General features: G+C 42.1%; 1 protein-coding gene across 1 annotated transcript in view; it reads left to right on the top strand.

Annotated features, from left to right (window-relative positions):
* DSG2 (desmoglein 2) overlaps positions 1-12,257 on the top strand; it is a gene marked incomplete at both ends in the record, with an annotated part of 49,681 nt that extends 37,424 nt beyond the window's left edge. Inside the window, 4 exons of the mRNA XM_080714845.1 lie at positions 3,905-4,135; positions 6,287-6,408; positions 8,136-8,471; positions 11,253-12,257. Coding sequence (XP_080570971.1) covers positions 3,905-4,135; positions 6,287-6,408; positions 8,136-8,471; positions 11,253-12,257 — 1,694 coding nt within the window. The remainder of the gene's footprint in view (positions 1-3,904; positions 4,136-6,286; positions 6,409-8,135; positions 8,472-11,252) is intronic.
* Positions 12,258-12,783: the final 526 nt, after the last annotated feature.

The raw sequence follows: 12,783 nt of genomic DNA, 5'->3' as shown, positions 1-12,783 counted from the left end.
TCTTCTCTTCTTTATCTGTACTGAGGACTGAACCCAGGGGTTTTCTACCTACAAGCTACATTCCCTGTTTCTTTTGAAACAGGGTCTTGCTAAGTTGCTGAGGCTGTCCTGAAACCTGAGATCCTCCTGTCTCAGCCTCTCAAGTACTGGGATTACAGGTGTGCCCCCTCACACTCAGCTTGTTTTAAGTACCTTTTAATATTAATAACCCTAGAAGTTTGATTTGACATTCATCAATATTTTACAGATGGAGGAACGAAGGCACAGTAAGTCTCACAGATTTTCCTGAGTCCACAACAAAGTTAAGAGCCGCGCTGGCATTTGGCCCACACTGTGGCTCTGAATGCTCCCCTCTCCCTTTGTGGTATGCCGTCTCTCCAGATACATGATGAACACGTTTAAGCTTGATGAGTTCTGAATTTTCATAGTCTGAGGAACAGAAACTCTTAGAGATTATGTTAATGATGTTCTATAAGGAAGTCACTGAGTTTATTTTCTGTGTAGCTATAGTATGGAGAGAGAGGAGTCTAATACAAGCTTTCTTCTCCATCGTTACAAAACAAGGTAATAGGCCAATTCTTATGATAAATAACTTCTATAGTTTTGTTTTTACTCCTCTGAGAGTTTTTTAAAATACAGAAAGTTCCAGAGACTAACAAGCCTGACACTTTTATATGTACTACCTAGAATTAAAAAAATATAAGGTGGGTGTGGTGGTGCACACTTGTAATCCCAGTACTTGGGAAGCTGAGATGGGAGGATTGCAGGTTCGTGGACAACCTCAGCTACTCAGTGAGGCTCTCTGCAGCTTTTCAAAATAAAGAATAAAATATAGGGCTGGGGGTATAGCTTGGAGGTAGAATCCCAAGTATTAAAAAATAAAATAATATTGATGAACTGGTCATGGTGGCACATGCTTGTTATCTCAGCTAATCAGGAGGCTGGGGCAGGAGGCCCTCCAGTGCCAAGCCAACCTGGGCAACTTGGCAAGACCCCGCTTCCCCAAACACCCTAAAAATGAAAGTTAACAATTTGTAATATTTGAGTCAAGGTTCTTTTCTTCATGGTAACTGATAGTGTAGAAACCCTGTCCTCTTCTGCACTTACTCCATCAGAACCCAGCATGAATTTAGTTGTGTTCTTCCTGGCTGGGAAGCTCTAATACTCCTTAAACACATGACTAGATCCTTTCCACACTCCTCCAGAGCTATTCAGATGATTTTTAAAGTACATTTCTAACAGCATAAATCAAATTTCATAAAAATTTATAGCTTGAAATTTAAAGAGGAGGATGTGAGGGCGATCTGGCTGCAACATCTGTCACCCCATTTATCCCCGGGGTTGATTCGGCTGATCTGGCTGGCTAGGCGGGTGTCCCCCTCACCACTCCATGTTCGTCCCTCCTGAAGCTGCGCGCTTGGTCAAAGAGAACGACCTTCCCCGAATAGAGGAGGACCAGTCTTCAGTCAAGGGTATACGAGTAGCTGCGCTCCTCTGCTAGAACCTCCAAACAAGCTCTCAGGGTTCATTTATAGGAGAACGTAGGGTAGTCAAGCTTCCAAGACTCCAGATGCATCCAAATGAGGCGCTGCACGTGGCAGTCTGCCTTTCTAAAAAATTTAAAAAAAATTTTTTTAAATGTAAAGAGGATGTTTTTTACTCCAAAACTCAAACCAAAACACATAATTTGTATCTTTTTGTTCTCCGTGTCTTGCAAGTAAATTATTTTCAGTAAATGTGATATATATCAGAAAAGTTTTTAAGTTATTTTAATTTACCATTATTTTTATGTGAAAATTAGTTATTATTTGTATTTATGTGAGAAACGTTTAAAATTGACCATCAGTCATAAAGGTAGTCATGGTGATGCACTTCTGTAATCCCAGTACTCAGGAGGCTGAGACAGAAGGCTTACAGGTTCAAAGGCATCCTCAGCAAGTTAGTGAGACTGTCATCAACCTAGTAAGAACCTGTTTCAAAATAAAAAGAAGAAAATAGGACTGGGTGTGTACCTTGAAGGTAGAATGCCCCTGGGTTTAATCCCCAATACAAAAAAAAAAGTGGTCATTCATACGACACATTCTGTGTCATATTCTTGCTAAACATGCATGAATCTAGTCATTAGGAAACAGTCAAGATATTCAAATTGTGGAGCATTCTTTGAAATAAGCAGCCTTCAAATGCATCAGGATTAAAAGCCAGAAGAAAGAGTGGGACTAATTGAAGTGCATAGGGCCTGAAGTGATAACTCAATAGATCTTGATTGGACCCATGACCAAGAGAGCCAAGGAAAGACAGACCTCTGGGACATTATTACAATGGACAAGTTTGCAAATTTATCTATTAAGTAGATTATTATATTACAAATAAATCCCCCCCCCGCCCTCTCTCTTTGGTGGTACTGGGGTTCCTAGAAACCCTTCTACTTCCGGGCTACACTCCCAGGCCTATTTTATATTTTTATTTGAAAACAGGGTCTCTCAAGCCAGCGCAGCTGCCTTCAAACCTGCGCGATCCTCCTGTCTCCACCTCCCAAGCACGGGGATTACAAGTGTGCTCCACCACGCCTGGCCTAGTAGTAAATTTCTTAAGCGAGCCAATGCCCCTTGGTCTTAGAAGCTCCATGCTGAAGTATCTCATACTATCTGTAATTGAAACAATTCAGAAGAGGTCTTGTAAAAAGTGTGCATATACATGCAGACAGAAAATATAGTTGTAAAATGTAAACAATAACGAATATTTCAATATCTATTATTCTTTTAACTTTTCTGTAAGTTTGAATTTTTCAAAATTTGAATATATAGTGTTGGCAACAATAAGAACTCAATAAACTAGATAAAACAAGATTGGCCCATTGTGGGAAATTGTTAATGCTGTGGAAGGGTACCATGGGGAGTTATATTCTCTCTATTAATGTCCATATTTGAAAATTGCCTTATACACAGGCATGGTGGTGCACACTTGTAATCCCAGTATTTGGGAGGCTGAGACAGGAGGATCGTGGTTGGAGGACAGCCTCAGCTACTTAGGCCCTTGCAACTCAGTGAGACCCTGTTTCGAAATAAAGAATAAAATATGGAGCTGGGGGAGTAGCTTGGAGGTAGAATGTCCCTGGGTTCCATCACCAGTACCTCAAAAAAAAAAAAAAAAAAAATTACCTTAGTTTAGATTTTTTTTTTTTTTTTAGGAAATGGTAAATTAAAGGATCATTTGAAAATGGTAAATTAAAGGATCATTTGAAAAAGAAAAGAAAAAAAAAAGAAAAGAAAATTACCTTAGTTTAGATTTTTTTTTAGGAAATGGTAAATTAAATTTTTTTTAGGAAATGGTAAATTAAAGGATCATTTGAAAATGGTAAATTAAAGGATCATTTGAAAATGAAGCCAAGCATGGTGGTGCTTGGTACTGGGGAGGCTGAGACAGGAGGATCTCAGGTCCAAAGCTAACCTCACCAACTTAGCAATGCTCTCAGCAACCTTGTGAGATTCTATTTTAAAACAAAAAAATGAAAAGCCTAGAGATGTAGCCTGAAGGTAGAATGCCCCTGGGTTCAATCCCCATCTACACACACACACACACACACACACACACACACACACACACACACGCATACACATATACACACAAATGAAAATGTATTTAATTCATCTCTTGTTTGTCATTGTATCTCAACTATGTGAAAAAGTTCCGAGCATTTGGTAAACCATGAACATTTAATGTTAAAATTAACAATCACAAAAATAAAGTGTCCAGATCTGATCTTTTGCTATTTAAACTGCATATTCAAGGTCTATGGACGAGTCCTTAGGAGCTCACATCGTGAATTCAATGACAGGCATTGCTGTGACCCAGCTTCCCGTTCCCTGGAAGTGACTCCTGTTATTCCTCCTGCCCCTGCCTGTAGGCACCAGCGTGCTAGTGCAGCAAAGCCAGCAGAAGGTTGGGAGGAGCGACATTCAGTTCCTGATTGCAGACAGTCAGGGCTTCAGTTGTCCTGAGAAGCAGATCCTTCGACTCACAGTGTGCGAGTGTCTGCACGGCAGCGGCTGCTTGGAAGCGCAGCATGACGACTCCTATGTTGGCCTGGGCCCCGCGGCCGTGGCGCTCATGATTTTGGCTCTTCTGCTCCTGCTCCGTAAGTCTCAAGAGCCACTTGGCTCTTTCAGTAATTAGAATGTGTAACCAGTGGTTTGTGACTGTGGTCATCATTGATTTCTTTGCGTTTATTCTTTAACCACATTGGAACACTTTTGAGGATGAATAGGGAAACAATTCGTGATGATAGATAAATTCATGAAACCTTATTTTATTGCCAGCCTCTTTTCCAAATTTTGTCTTAGGAAAAAATAGCTGGGCACAGTGGTGCATATTTGTAATCTCAGTACTTGGGAGGCTGAGACAGAAGGATTGCAGGTTCAAGGCCAGCCTCACCAACTTATCAAGACTCTTAGCAACTTAGTGAGACTTTGTTTCAAAATAAAAATAAAAAGGGCAAGGGGGGTACAGTTCAGAGGTAGAATGCCTCATGGTTCAATCCCTAGTACCAAAAAAAAAAAGCATGTAATGTGTGCTCTTCAACCTCCTTTTGGCATACCCCTTGCTAGTGTCCCCATTTGGATGTGTTCTGGGAAGGTAGGATGCTATGTTTTCTTCATTGCTATATTCCCACTGCCTACAACATAATAGGTACTTAAAAACCTTGTTGCATGAACTCAGAATGTGAATACATGGTTTCTTTACAAACCCACTTTCTTTCAATTGATGTTTGCTTTGCACATTTGACTTGTCAGAGTTCCCGCTGCTTGCTTCTTGCCCAGCACCAACAGTAGCCCGACTCTGAGCACCCCAACAGTGAGACTTCTGTGCACCCCAGCAGTGGCAAGCTGTTCTCCACAGTCCACCTGCCCTGCCTGCCTTCCAAACACCTTGGTTTGCCTTTCCTGAAAAAATAAATGTTTGCGACCTGGGGTCTGGTGGAATCGCATTCCACTTGATATCAAATTTGGGCACAGTGCCACCTCCAAGTCAGCTGAGGCTATCTCAGTGAGAGAAGGAGCCCAGGGTCTCCAGTAGGAGGTGTTCAGCTCAATACACAGCATTCAGTGCACAGTGAACCTTTACTTCATGCCTCCATTTTATGAATAATTACAGATACAGACGCAAGACTAAATGGCTTGCTTCGATTTACCAAGTTGTGTGTATGTCCTGGAGCCAGGACTGCACACTTTATCTGGGGATTCTTTGCACCGCATTCTCAGCTCAGGTGCCTGGGACCCAGTGAGGCACTGGGCACATGACAAACACTCAGTTAATACTTATTGCATGTGTTGAAATCGTTGATCTGCCACTCTCTAATTTTAGTCTGTATTAAACCCAGAAGCTGTAGTTACTATGTTATCAATTATTTTACATGACAAAAAAATCTAGAAAGTATTCATCAAGCTTCCAATTGGAAATGAAACCTAATCTGGGACAGACTGCATGTAGATGTGGTTAATTCTTTACTGAATGGACAAGAGGCCAACAGTGGTCTTTGCTTCCTCCTGGAATAGAATAAAATTTAAAGACAGCTCTGAAATTATGTTCAGTTCTAGATTGTGTGTGTGTGTGTGTGTGTGTGTGTGTGTGTGTGTGTGTGTGTGTGTAAAGGGTTTTAATGTAGAATTATTTTAGAAAATAGTACATAGGTAATTCAAAGTTTGAGACCTCAGAAAGTGATGCCTTGTGCAAAATTCTATTCTGGGGTAAAGTTGTCATGTTCTAGAATATTTGAATATATAACATTTTTCTAATCTGAAAATCTTTTAATCTTTTTAATATATATTTGTGAATTTACCAAAAAAAATTTTTTTTGCTGGCCTTGTACCTGCAATCCTCCTGTCTCAGCTTCCCAAGCACTGAGATTACAGGTGCATACCACCGCACCCAGCTATAATACATTTTTATAAGACAAAATTTAGAAAAGAGTCTTGCAATATTGGTTCTTAATTGGTTTGAGAAGTCTTACTCTCTTCACCGGCTTTGGCTGATTCTCGCCAGTCTCCTTGTTGCAATACAGGCAGCCTCTGGGCTGAACAAGGCTTTCAAGGCTGTAAGCTTCCTCTATTTGCCTTCAGACTCCCAAGGAACTCACCCAAAACAGGCTGGACAGGTTGGATCAGGGAAAAGAGAAGAAACAGGACTGTAAATAAGTGAAGACTGAACTTCAAGAAGTAGTATGCAAATCCCAAGCGATGAGAAGTAGTCAGGACTGACCTTCTCTTTGCTGAATTTTGCTTCTCTCTAGTTGTGCCACTTTTGCTACTGACATGCCATTGTGGAGAGGGTGCCAAAGGCTTTGCCCCCATACCTGGCACCATAGAGATGCTGCACCCTTGGAATAACGAGGGGGCGCCCCCTGAAGACAAGGTGGGTTGATCAGCTGTCCATGCACCTTGCTATCTTTTCTGATTTTAAAAGACTCTTGTAGGCTGTTTCTAGCATTTTGGTTATGAGAGACTAAAGTGGTTATAATATCATGAAATATATACTTGGAGCTATCTTCACTTACTGGCAAGCAACTCCTCAAATCTTAGGAATCTAAGTGATACTGTCTTGGCAGCTGGAAGGGGGAGGCAGGTAGTTTTAGGGACTGAGTCCTCAACCTGTGAGTCCTGACACTGTCTCTGGGTAGAGAGTGTCAGAATTGAAGTGACTTAGAGGGCACCCTGTTGGTGTCTGCTGCAGAATTGATTGCTTACTTGAAGGTGGGGAGAAGTCTCCACACAAAGTTTGTATTGATTGTTAGGTATGAGCACAGAACTAAAGTGGTTTATTTTTCCAAAAGTAGTCATTATAGATTTCACATGGGTGCCTTTGTTAAATAAAGGGTTCAAAGGACCGTTTATTTTGTGTTGGTCACCAAAACAGAGCACTGTGGCGTGTTGTGTATTAAGGAGAATGTAGACCACATATCAGACCGTGACCCAGGGAGTGAAGAATGAAAGAGAGCCAGGGAAAGCAGGCATGTGTAGGAATCCAGGATAGAATTTGTGTCCCCATATTCTTTTTTTTTTTTTTTTTTTTTTTTTTTTTTGGTGGTACTGGGGTTCCTGGAAGCCCTTCTATCTCCGGGCTACACTCCCAGACCTAATTTTTACATTTTTATTTGGAAACAGGGTCTCCTAAGCCAGCGCGCGTGGCTAGCTTCGAACCTGCGCGATCCTCCTGTCTCTGCCTCCCAAGCGCGGGGATTACAAGCGTGCGCCACCACGCCCGGCTGTGTCCCCATATTCAAAGGGAGATATTTCACAACCAGGACTGCTCTGTTGCCATTCCCCTGGATACCGTCTACAAGTACTCCAGCCCCAAGGTAGCTATAACATGTTGCAGAGTCCCCTTTTCTGGCTACTAACTAAGCCATCTCCCCTGCCTCTCTGTGCATATTTGCCCAGGGTCTCTCATCTTCATCTGAGCACCATCCTCACAGGACACAAGTCAGCATCAGTGTCATAACTCACAGTAACAGCAGCTGAAACACACACATGCGCAGCCCAGGATCTGCATGATAATCCCCACCACACATGCCCTGGATCCTCCTTTCCTGTGCTCCTGCATCGACAGGTTTCATTCCCACACTGCCCTCATGCTCCAGACACTAGCCGCTGTCCTTACATTCTGACTAGCAGATGGCGGAAGAGTGAAGAACGGATCTGTAAGCACTTCTTCCAGAAGTTGCGTGTACCATTTCTGCTTGATTCACGTGGACCAGAACTCAGGTGGCTATCCTAGTAGCAGCAGAGGCTTAGAAATGGAGTCTATCCTTTGAATGGCCATGTGTCCACCTAAAAAGAAAATTAAGGGCTCAATAACCATAGCCCAAGGCATGAAACCCTAGAGAGAAGTTGAACTGCCATTGGGCAGAGTCAATGGGCTGAGATTATATAGGAAATTGTCTCTCATTTCCTCCTTGGGTTATAATCAGATATGAAACAAGAGGGTGCAGTGGAGATCCTAATTAGACTCAAATTGAATTACTTAATGAAAAGTGTTTTTCTTGAGTTGCCTCTGGGGAAATAGCTTATTCCTTCTCAGCTAGACTCTCCACCAGCTGTTCTGACACACTGTCCTTCTGGCTTGACTGTATTTGTTCACAGGTGATGCCATCACTCCTGGCGGTGGACCATGGAGACAATGTAGCAGGAAGGAGTGAAGTCGGAGGGACAATAATCAAAGAAGCCACCATGAAAGGAAGCAGCTCTGCTTCTGTTACCAAAGGGCAGCATGATTTTTCTGAAATGGATGGAAGATGGGAAGAACACAGAAGCCTCCTTTCTGGTGGGGCGACCCAAGTTACAGGGACAACAGGAGCCATTGTGGGTGCTGAAACCATCCGGACCACAAGAGCCATAGGGGCTTCCAGAGACACAGCTGGAGCTCGAGCAGCTGCTGTTGCAGTAAATGAGGAGTTCTTAAGAAATTATTTCACTGATGTAAGGTTTGGGTTTTAGTATAAGGGGGGAAACATTTGCATAGGAATATGATAGTAAAGTAATCATTGCCTTGGATCTAAATGGTACTTTGGGAGACATTTGCTTGTTTGTGTATTGTTTAGATAATGTTTATAGGCAGTGAGAAAAGAGAGTTGAGATCATTGAAACAGTCAGTATTAGTTAAATCATGCTGTGATAACAGATGGCCCCATTACCTTTGTAGTTCTCACAAAGGCTTTTTTTCTCAAAGGTTCATGTTTTTGCCAGTCAACTGTGTTCTGTTCCACGCTGTCTTCATTTCAACATGTGTGCAGAGAGAGTTGATTGTACCTGCAAAGCTACAGTCCTTGTGGCACAGCGGAAAGAATGATGGCAAAACCAGGCAGTTGCCCTTAAAGCTTCTAGCTTTTTCTGCACCCACATTTCATTGGTCAGAGCAAGTCACATGATCATACCCAATGTCAATGGGTCAGAAAATACAACCCCTCTGCAGGAGCAGGCTTGACAGGGATGCACCCAGGAGAGAGGGGCAGAGAATATGACTATGGACACAAACTGTTAAGTCCATTTAAATTTATCTTCCATATTATAGTACCTGGATTTGCTCTTAGAGAAGTTCTCACAAAAAAAAAAATAGAACTATAAAAAAGATGATAGATGCAGTAATGGAATTCAGGCCTGGAGTTAGGAAATAGAAGCAAGACTGAAGTTAAAAGTGTCATATAGAGACAAGATATATTTCAGAATATGTTGTATTGCCAGAAATTATCAGGATATTCATTTCATAATGGAAAATGGATCCATTCATCTAGAGTACTAACAGTCCTAAATATGTCAGTGCCTAATAACAGAAATTCAAAAATTTGAAGAAAAAACTTAATAAAACTAAAAGAGAAATAGACAAGTCCATAATTATAGTTGGAACCTATCCTGCCAGTAACTGAAAGAACAAATGAACAAACCAGCAAGGACATAGAAAATAACAACACTGTCGACTTGCTAGGTCAAACTGGTATCGATAGAACACTTGATACCACAAAAGCAGAATACACATTCTTTTCTATGTAGGCTGTGTTCTGGGACATAAAATAGGTTTAAGTAGATTTAACAAATTTGCAGTCATGCAGTGTACTTTGGCAGTAAGAAATTAAACCAAAGATCAATAACAAACCAATATTTATATTTGCTTTTACAAGTATTTGCATATAGAATATAAGTTATACATTTCTAAATAACCTGTGGGCAAAATATAAATAAAAGGAGCAATTAATGTACAATTTGAAATGACTGAAAATAAAACTATGCTATATCAAGATTTGTGGACCACTACTGACATAATTCTCTGAGGGAAATTTATACCAAAATGATTTCATTAGAAGATGTGTCTCAAATCAGTGATTTAAGCTTCCAGCCTAAAAAAAATTACAAAAGAAAAGGTAAGTTAAGCCCAGAGTGAGTAGAAGTAAGGTCATGAATTTTAGAGCAGAAATCAGTGAGATATTAAAGCAGGGAAAAAGCAATAAAACCAAAAGCTATTTAAAGGACTAATAAAATTGATAAGCCAGTCTAGGATATAAAGGGAGTAGAAACAGATTATCAACATCAGAAATGAAGTGAAGACCACTACTACAAATTGTACAGACACAGTAAAGAAAATTTACAAAAGGGGGAGGGCACTGGGCACTTTCTGAGAGCAAGGCGCCTGTGTCCCCGGGGGTGGAGTCGGAGTGTAGGCATTTGAGAGGAATGGGGAAGGGGCTTCATGGAGGGAAATCCCTTATTCTGTCCCCCTCTTGTAGATTTGCAAATTACTGGCAGACTTGGCTTTTTACACCCTCCCTTACATACCACCCCTGTCCTCATCGGCTTGGCAGGGACATGGGCAGGGAAACCTCCATTTTCTCTCGCTATGCCCAAGTCTTGTGCCCTGTTTATTTTAGTTTGATGTTTTTCTCCTCTAATTCTGCTTGAGTCAGTCTTGATTAATATATGTTTTGATTTGGAATTAATTTCAAAGTTACCGGAAAATAGAATATTAGAAATTTTGAACTCCTGTGTGCTCTTTACCCGGTCATTAATGTTTTGCCACATTTGGTATTGGCTTGTCCATCTATTCCCATCCTCTCTCTCTCACTCACACATATGTATATATGTACACATATTCTCCAACTCACCATAGTATAGTTAAAAATGTAGAAACTCAAAATTCATTGACACAATTTATATTTTAATTTAACCAATAGAATCATGTTTTGTAAAAATTATTTTTCCTATCCAGGATCCTGCATTCCAGTTAGTTATCATCATACTGAGGGGGGGGCTGGGGATTGATCCAGAGGCATTCTACCTCCAAGCTACACCCCCAGCACCTTTTTAAGTTTTTGTTTTGGAACAGGATCTGGGTAAGGTGCTGAGAGTCGTGCTGAGTAGCTGAGGCCGTCCTCAAACCTGCAATCTCCCGGTCTCAACCTCCCAAGTACTAGGATTACAGATGTACACTAACACACCTGACTTTCGACTCCTTTAATCTGAAGCAGTCCTCTCAGCCTTCCTTTGATTTCATGATGTTAATATTCTTAAGTATAAGAAGTATATTTAAGTATACTTAAGAAGTATTTCTTAAGTATAATATTTCTCAAGCCAGCCATGAAGTAGGAGATCTCTGTTTCTCTGATGTTTTCTTGTAATTAGATTGAAGTTTACATTACAATCAGAAACATAGTCTTTTTTTAAATGAATTTGTATTACTAATTACCTGTCTCTCTTTTTCTGTTACTTTAGAAAGCAGCCTCCTACGCCGATGAAGACGACATTCACATGGCCAAAGACTGCCTCCTGCTTTACTCTCAGGAAGAAACGGAGTCTCTGCAAGGTTCCATCGGCTGCTGCAGTTTTATTGAAGGAGAGCTGGATGACCGCTTCTTGGATGATCTGGGGCTTAAATTCAAGACTCTAGCTGAAGTTTGCTTGGGTCAAAAAATAGAGTTGGAGATGGGAACTGAGCAGAGGCATTCAGCTGTCAGAGAAACAAGTGTGAGCGCAGCCCCACTTGAGCAAACTAGGGTTAATTCAGAGAACACCTCCTCAGGTGGCACCTTTCAAGTTCCAAAGCCTTTGCATGGAGCACATGCAGAGACTGTCACTCAGGAAATAGTCACTGAAGGGTCTTTATCTTCCAGGCACAGTCAGACGGTAGCACCACGTCACCCTGAGCCTCAGCCTTCTAGTAACGTTATCATGACAGAATCATATACCGCAGGCTCCGCCGTGCCCCCTAGCACTGTGTTCCTGGGCCCCAGACAGCCACAGAGCCTTATCGTGACCGAGAGGGTGTATGCTCCAGCCGCCACCTTGGTAGATCACCATTACGCCAACGAGGGTAACGTTGTGGTCACTGAGAGAGTGATCCAGCCTAACGGGGCGATCCCCAGTCCTCTCGAAGGCACCCAGCCTCGGCAGGACACCCAGTACATTATGGTGAGGGAGAGAGAGAGCGTCCTTGCCCCCGGCTCCAGGGTGCAGCCCACTCTGGCCAGGCCCAGCATGGCAGTAGGACAGAATGTGACAGTGACAGAAAGAATGCTCACCCCTGCGTCCACTCTGCCATCCAGCTACCAGCTTCCCACCAATACCTCTGTGAAGGCTGGGACAGCCATGGTGTCTGGAGCAGGAGTTCCTGGCCTGATCCCAGATTTTGGTTTAGAAGAAATAGGTCATTCTAATTCGACGATAACCACATCTTCCACCAGGGTCACCAAGCACACTGTGCAGCATTCTTACTCGTGAGCAGCAGCCAGCCACAGGCAAGCCCAGTGTCCAGCCAGCAGTGACTGACTGCACGCCGTCCACGGGCCTGGCTCTCCATGAGCCTCGCAGGCACACACACAAGCACACAGTGTCTTTCTCAGTCACCGGTGGGTTTCCTGCTTCCAGGAGCTATTTCAGAAATGCTTCGTAATTAACTGAGGATGTAGTGACAGTCCTGTTTCTTAAGTGCCTTTATTGTTTTTTTTTGTTGTTGTTGTTGTTTTTTTCGTTTGTGTGCGGTACAGGGATTGAACCCAGGGGCATTCTACCTCTAAGCTCCACCCCCAGCCCTTTTTATTTTGGGGTTTCTTTGAAACAGGGTTTTGATAGGTTGTTGAAATCGCTCTACTTGCCAAAGCTGTTCTTGAATCTGCAGTCCTCCTGTTTCAGCATCCCAAATACTGGGATGACAGGTGTGCGTCATCATGACTGGCTATTATTGCCTTTTAGTGAGTTATGCAGTAGCACAAAACAGTAAATCCAGCTTCTGAAAATTTACCAAATC

The sequence above is a fragment of the Muscardinus avellanarius genome (assembly GCF_963383645.1).
Source record: "Muscardinus avellanarius genome assembly, chromosome: 17".
NCBI lineage: Eukaryota > Metazoa > Chordata > Mammalia > Rodentia > Gliridae > Muscardinus > Muscardinus avellanarius.
This window is presented reverse-complemented; position numbering and strand designations above follow the sequence as displayed.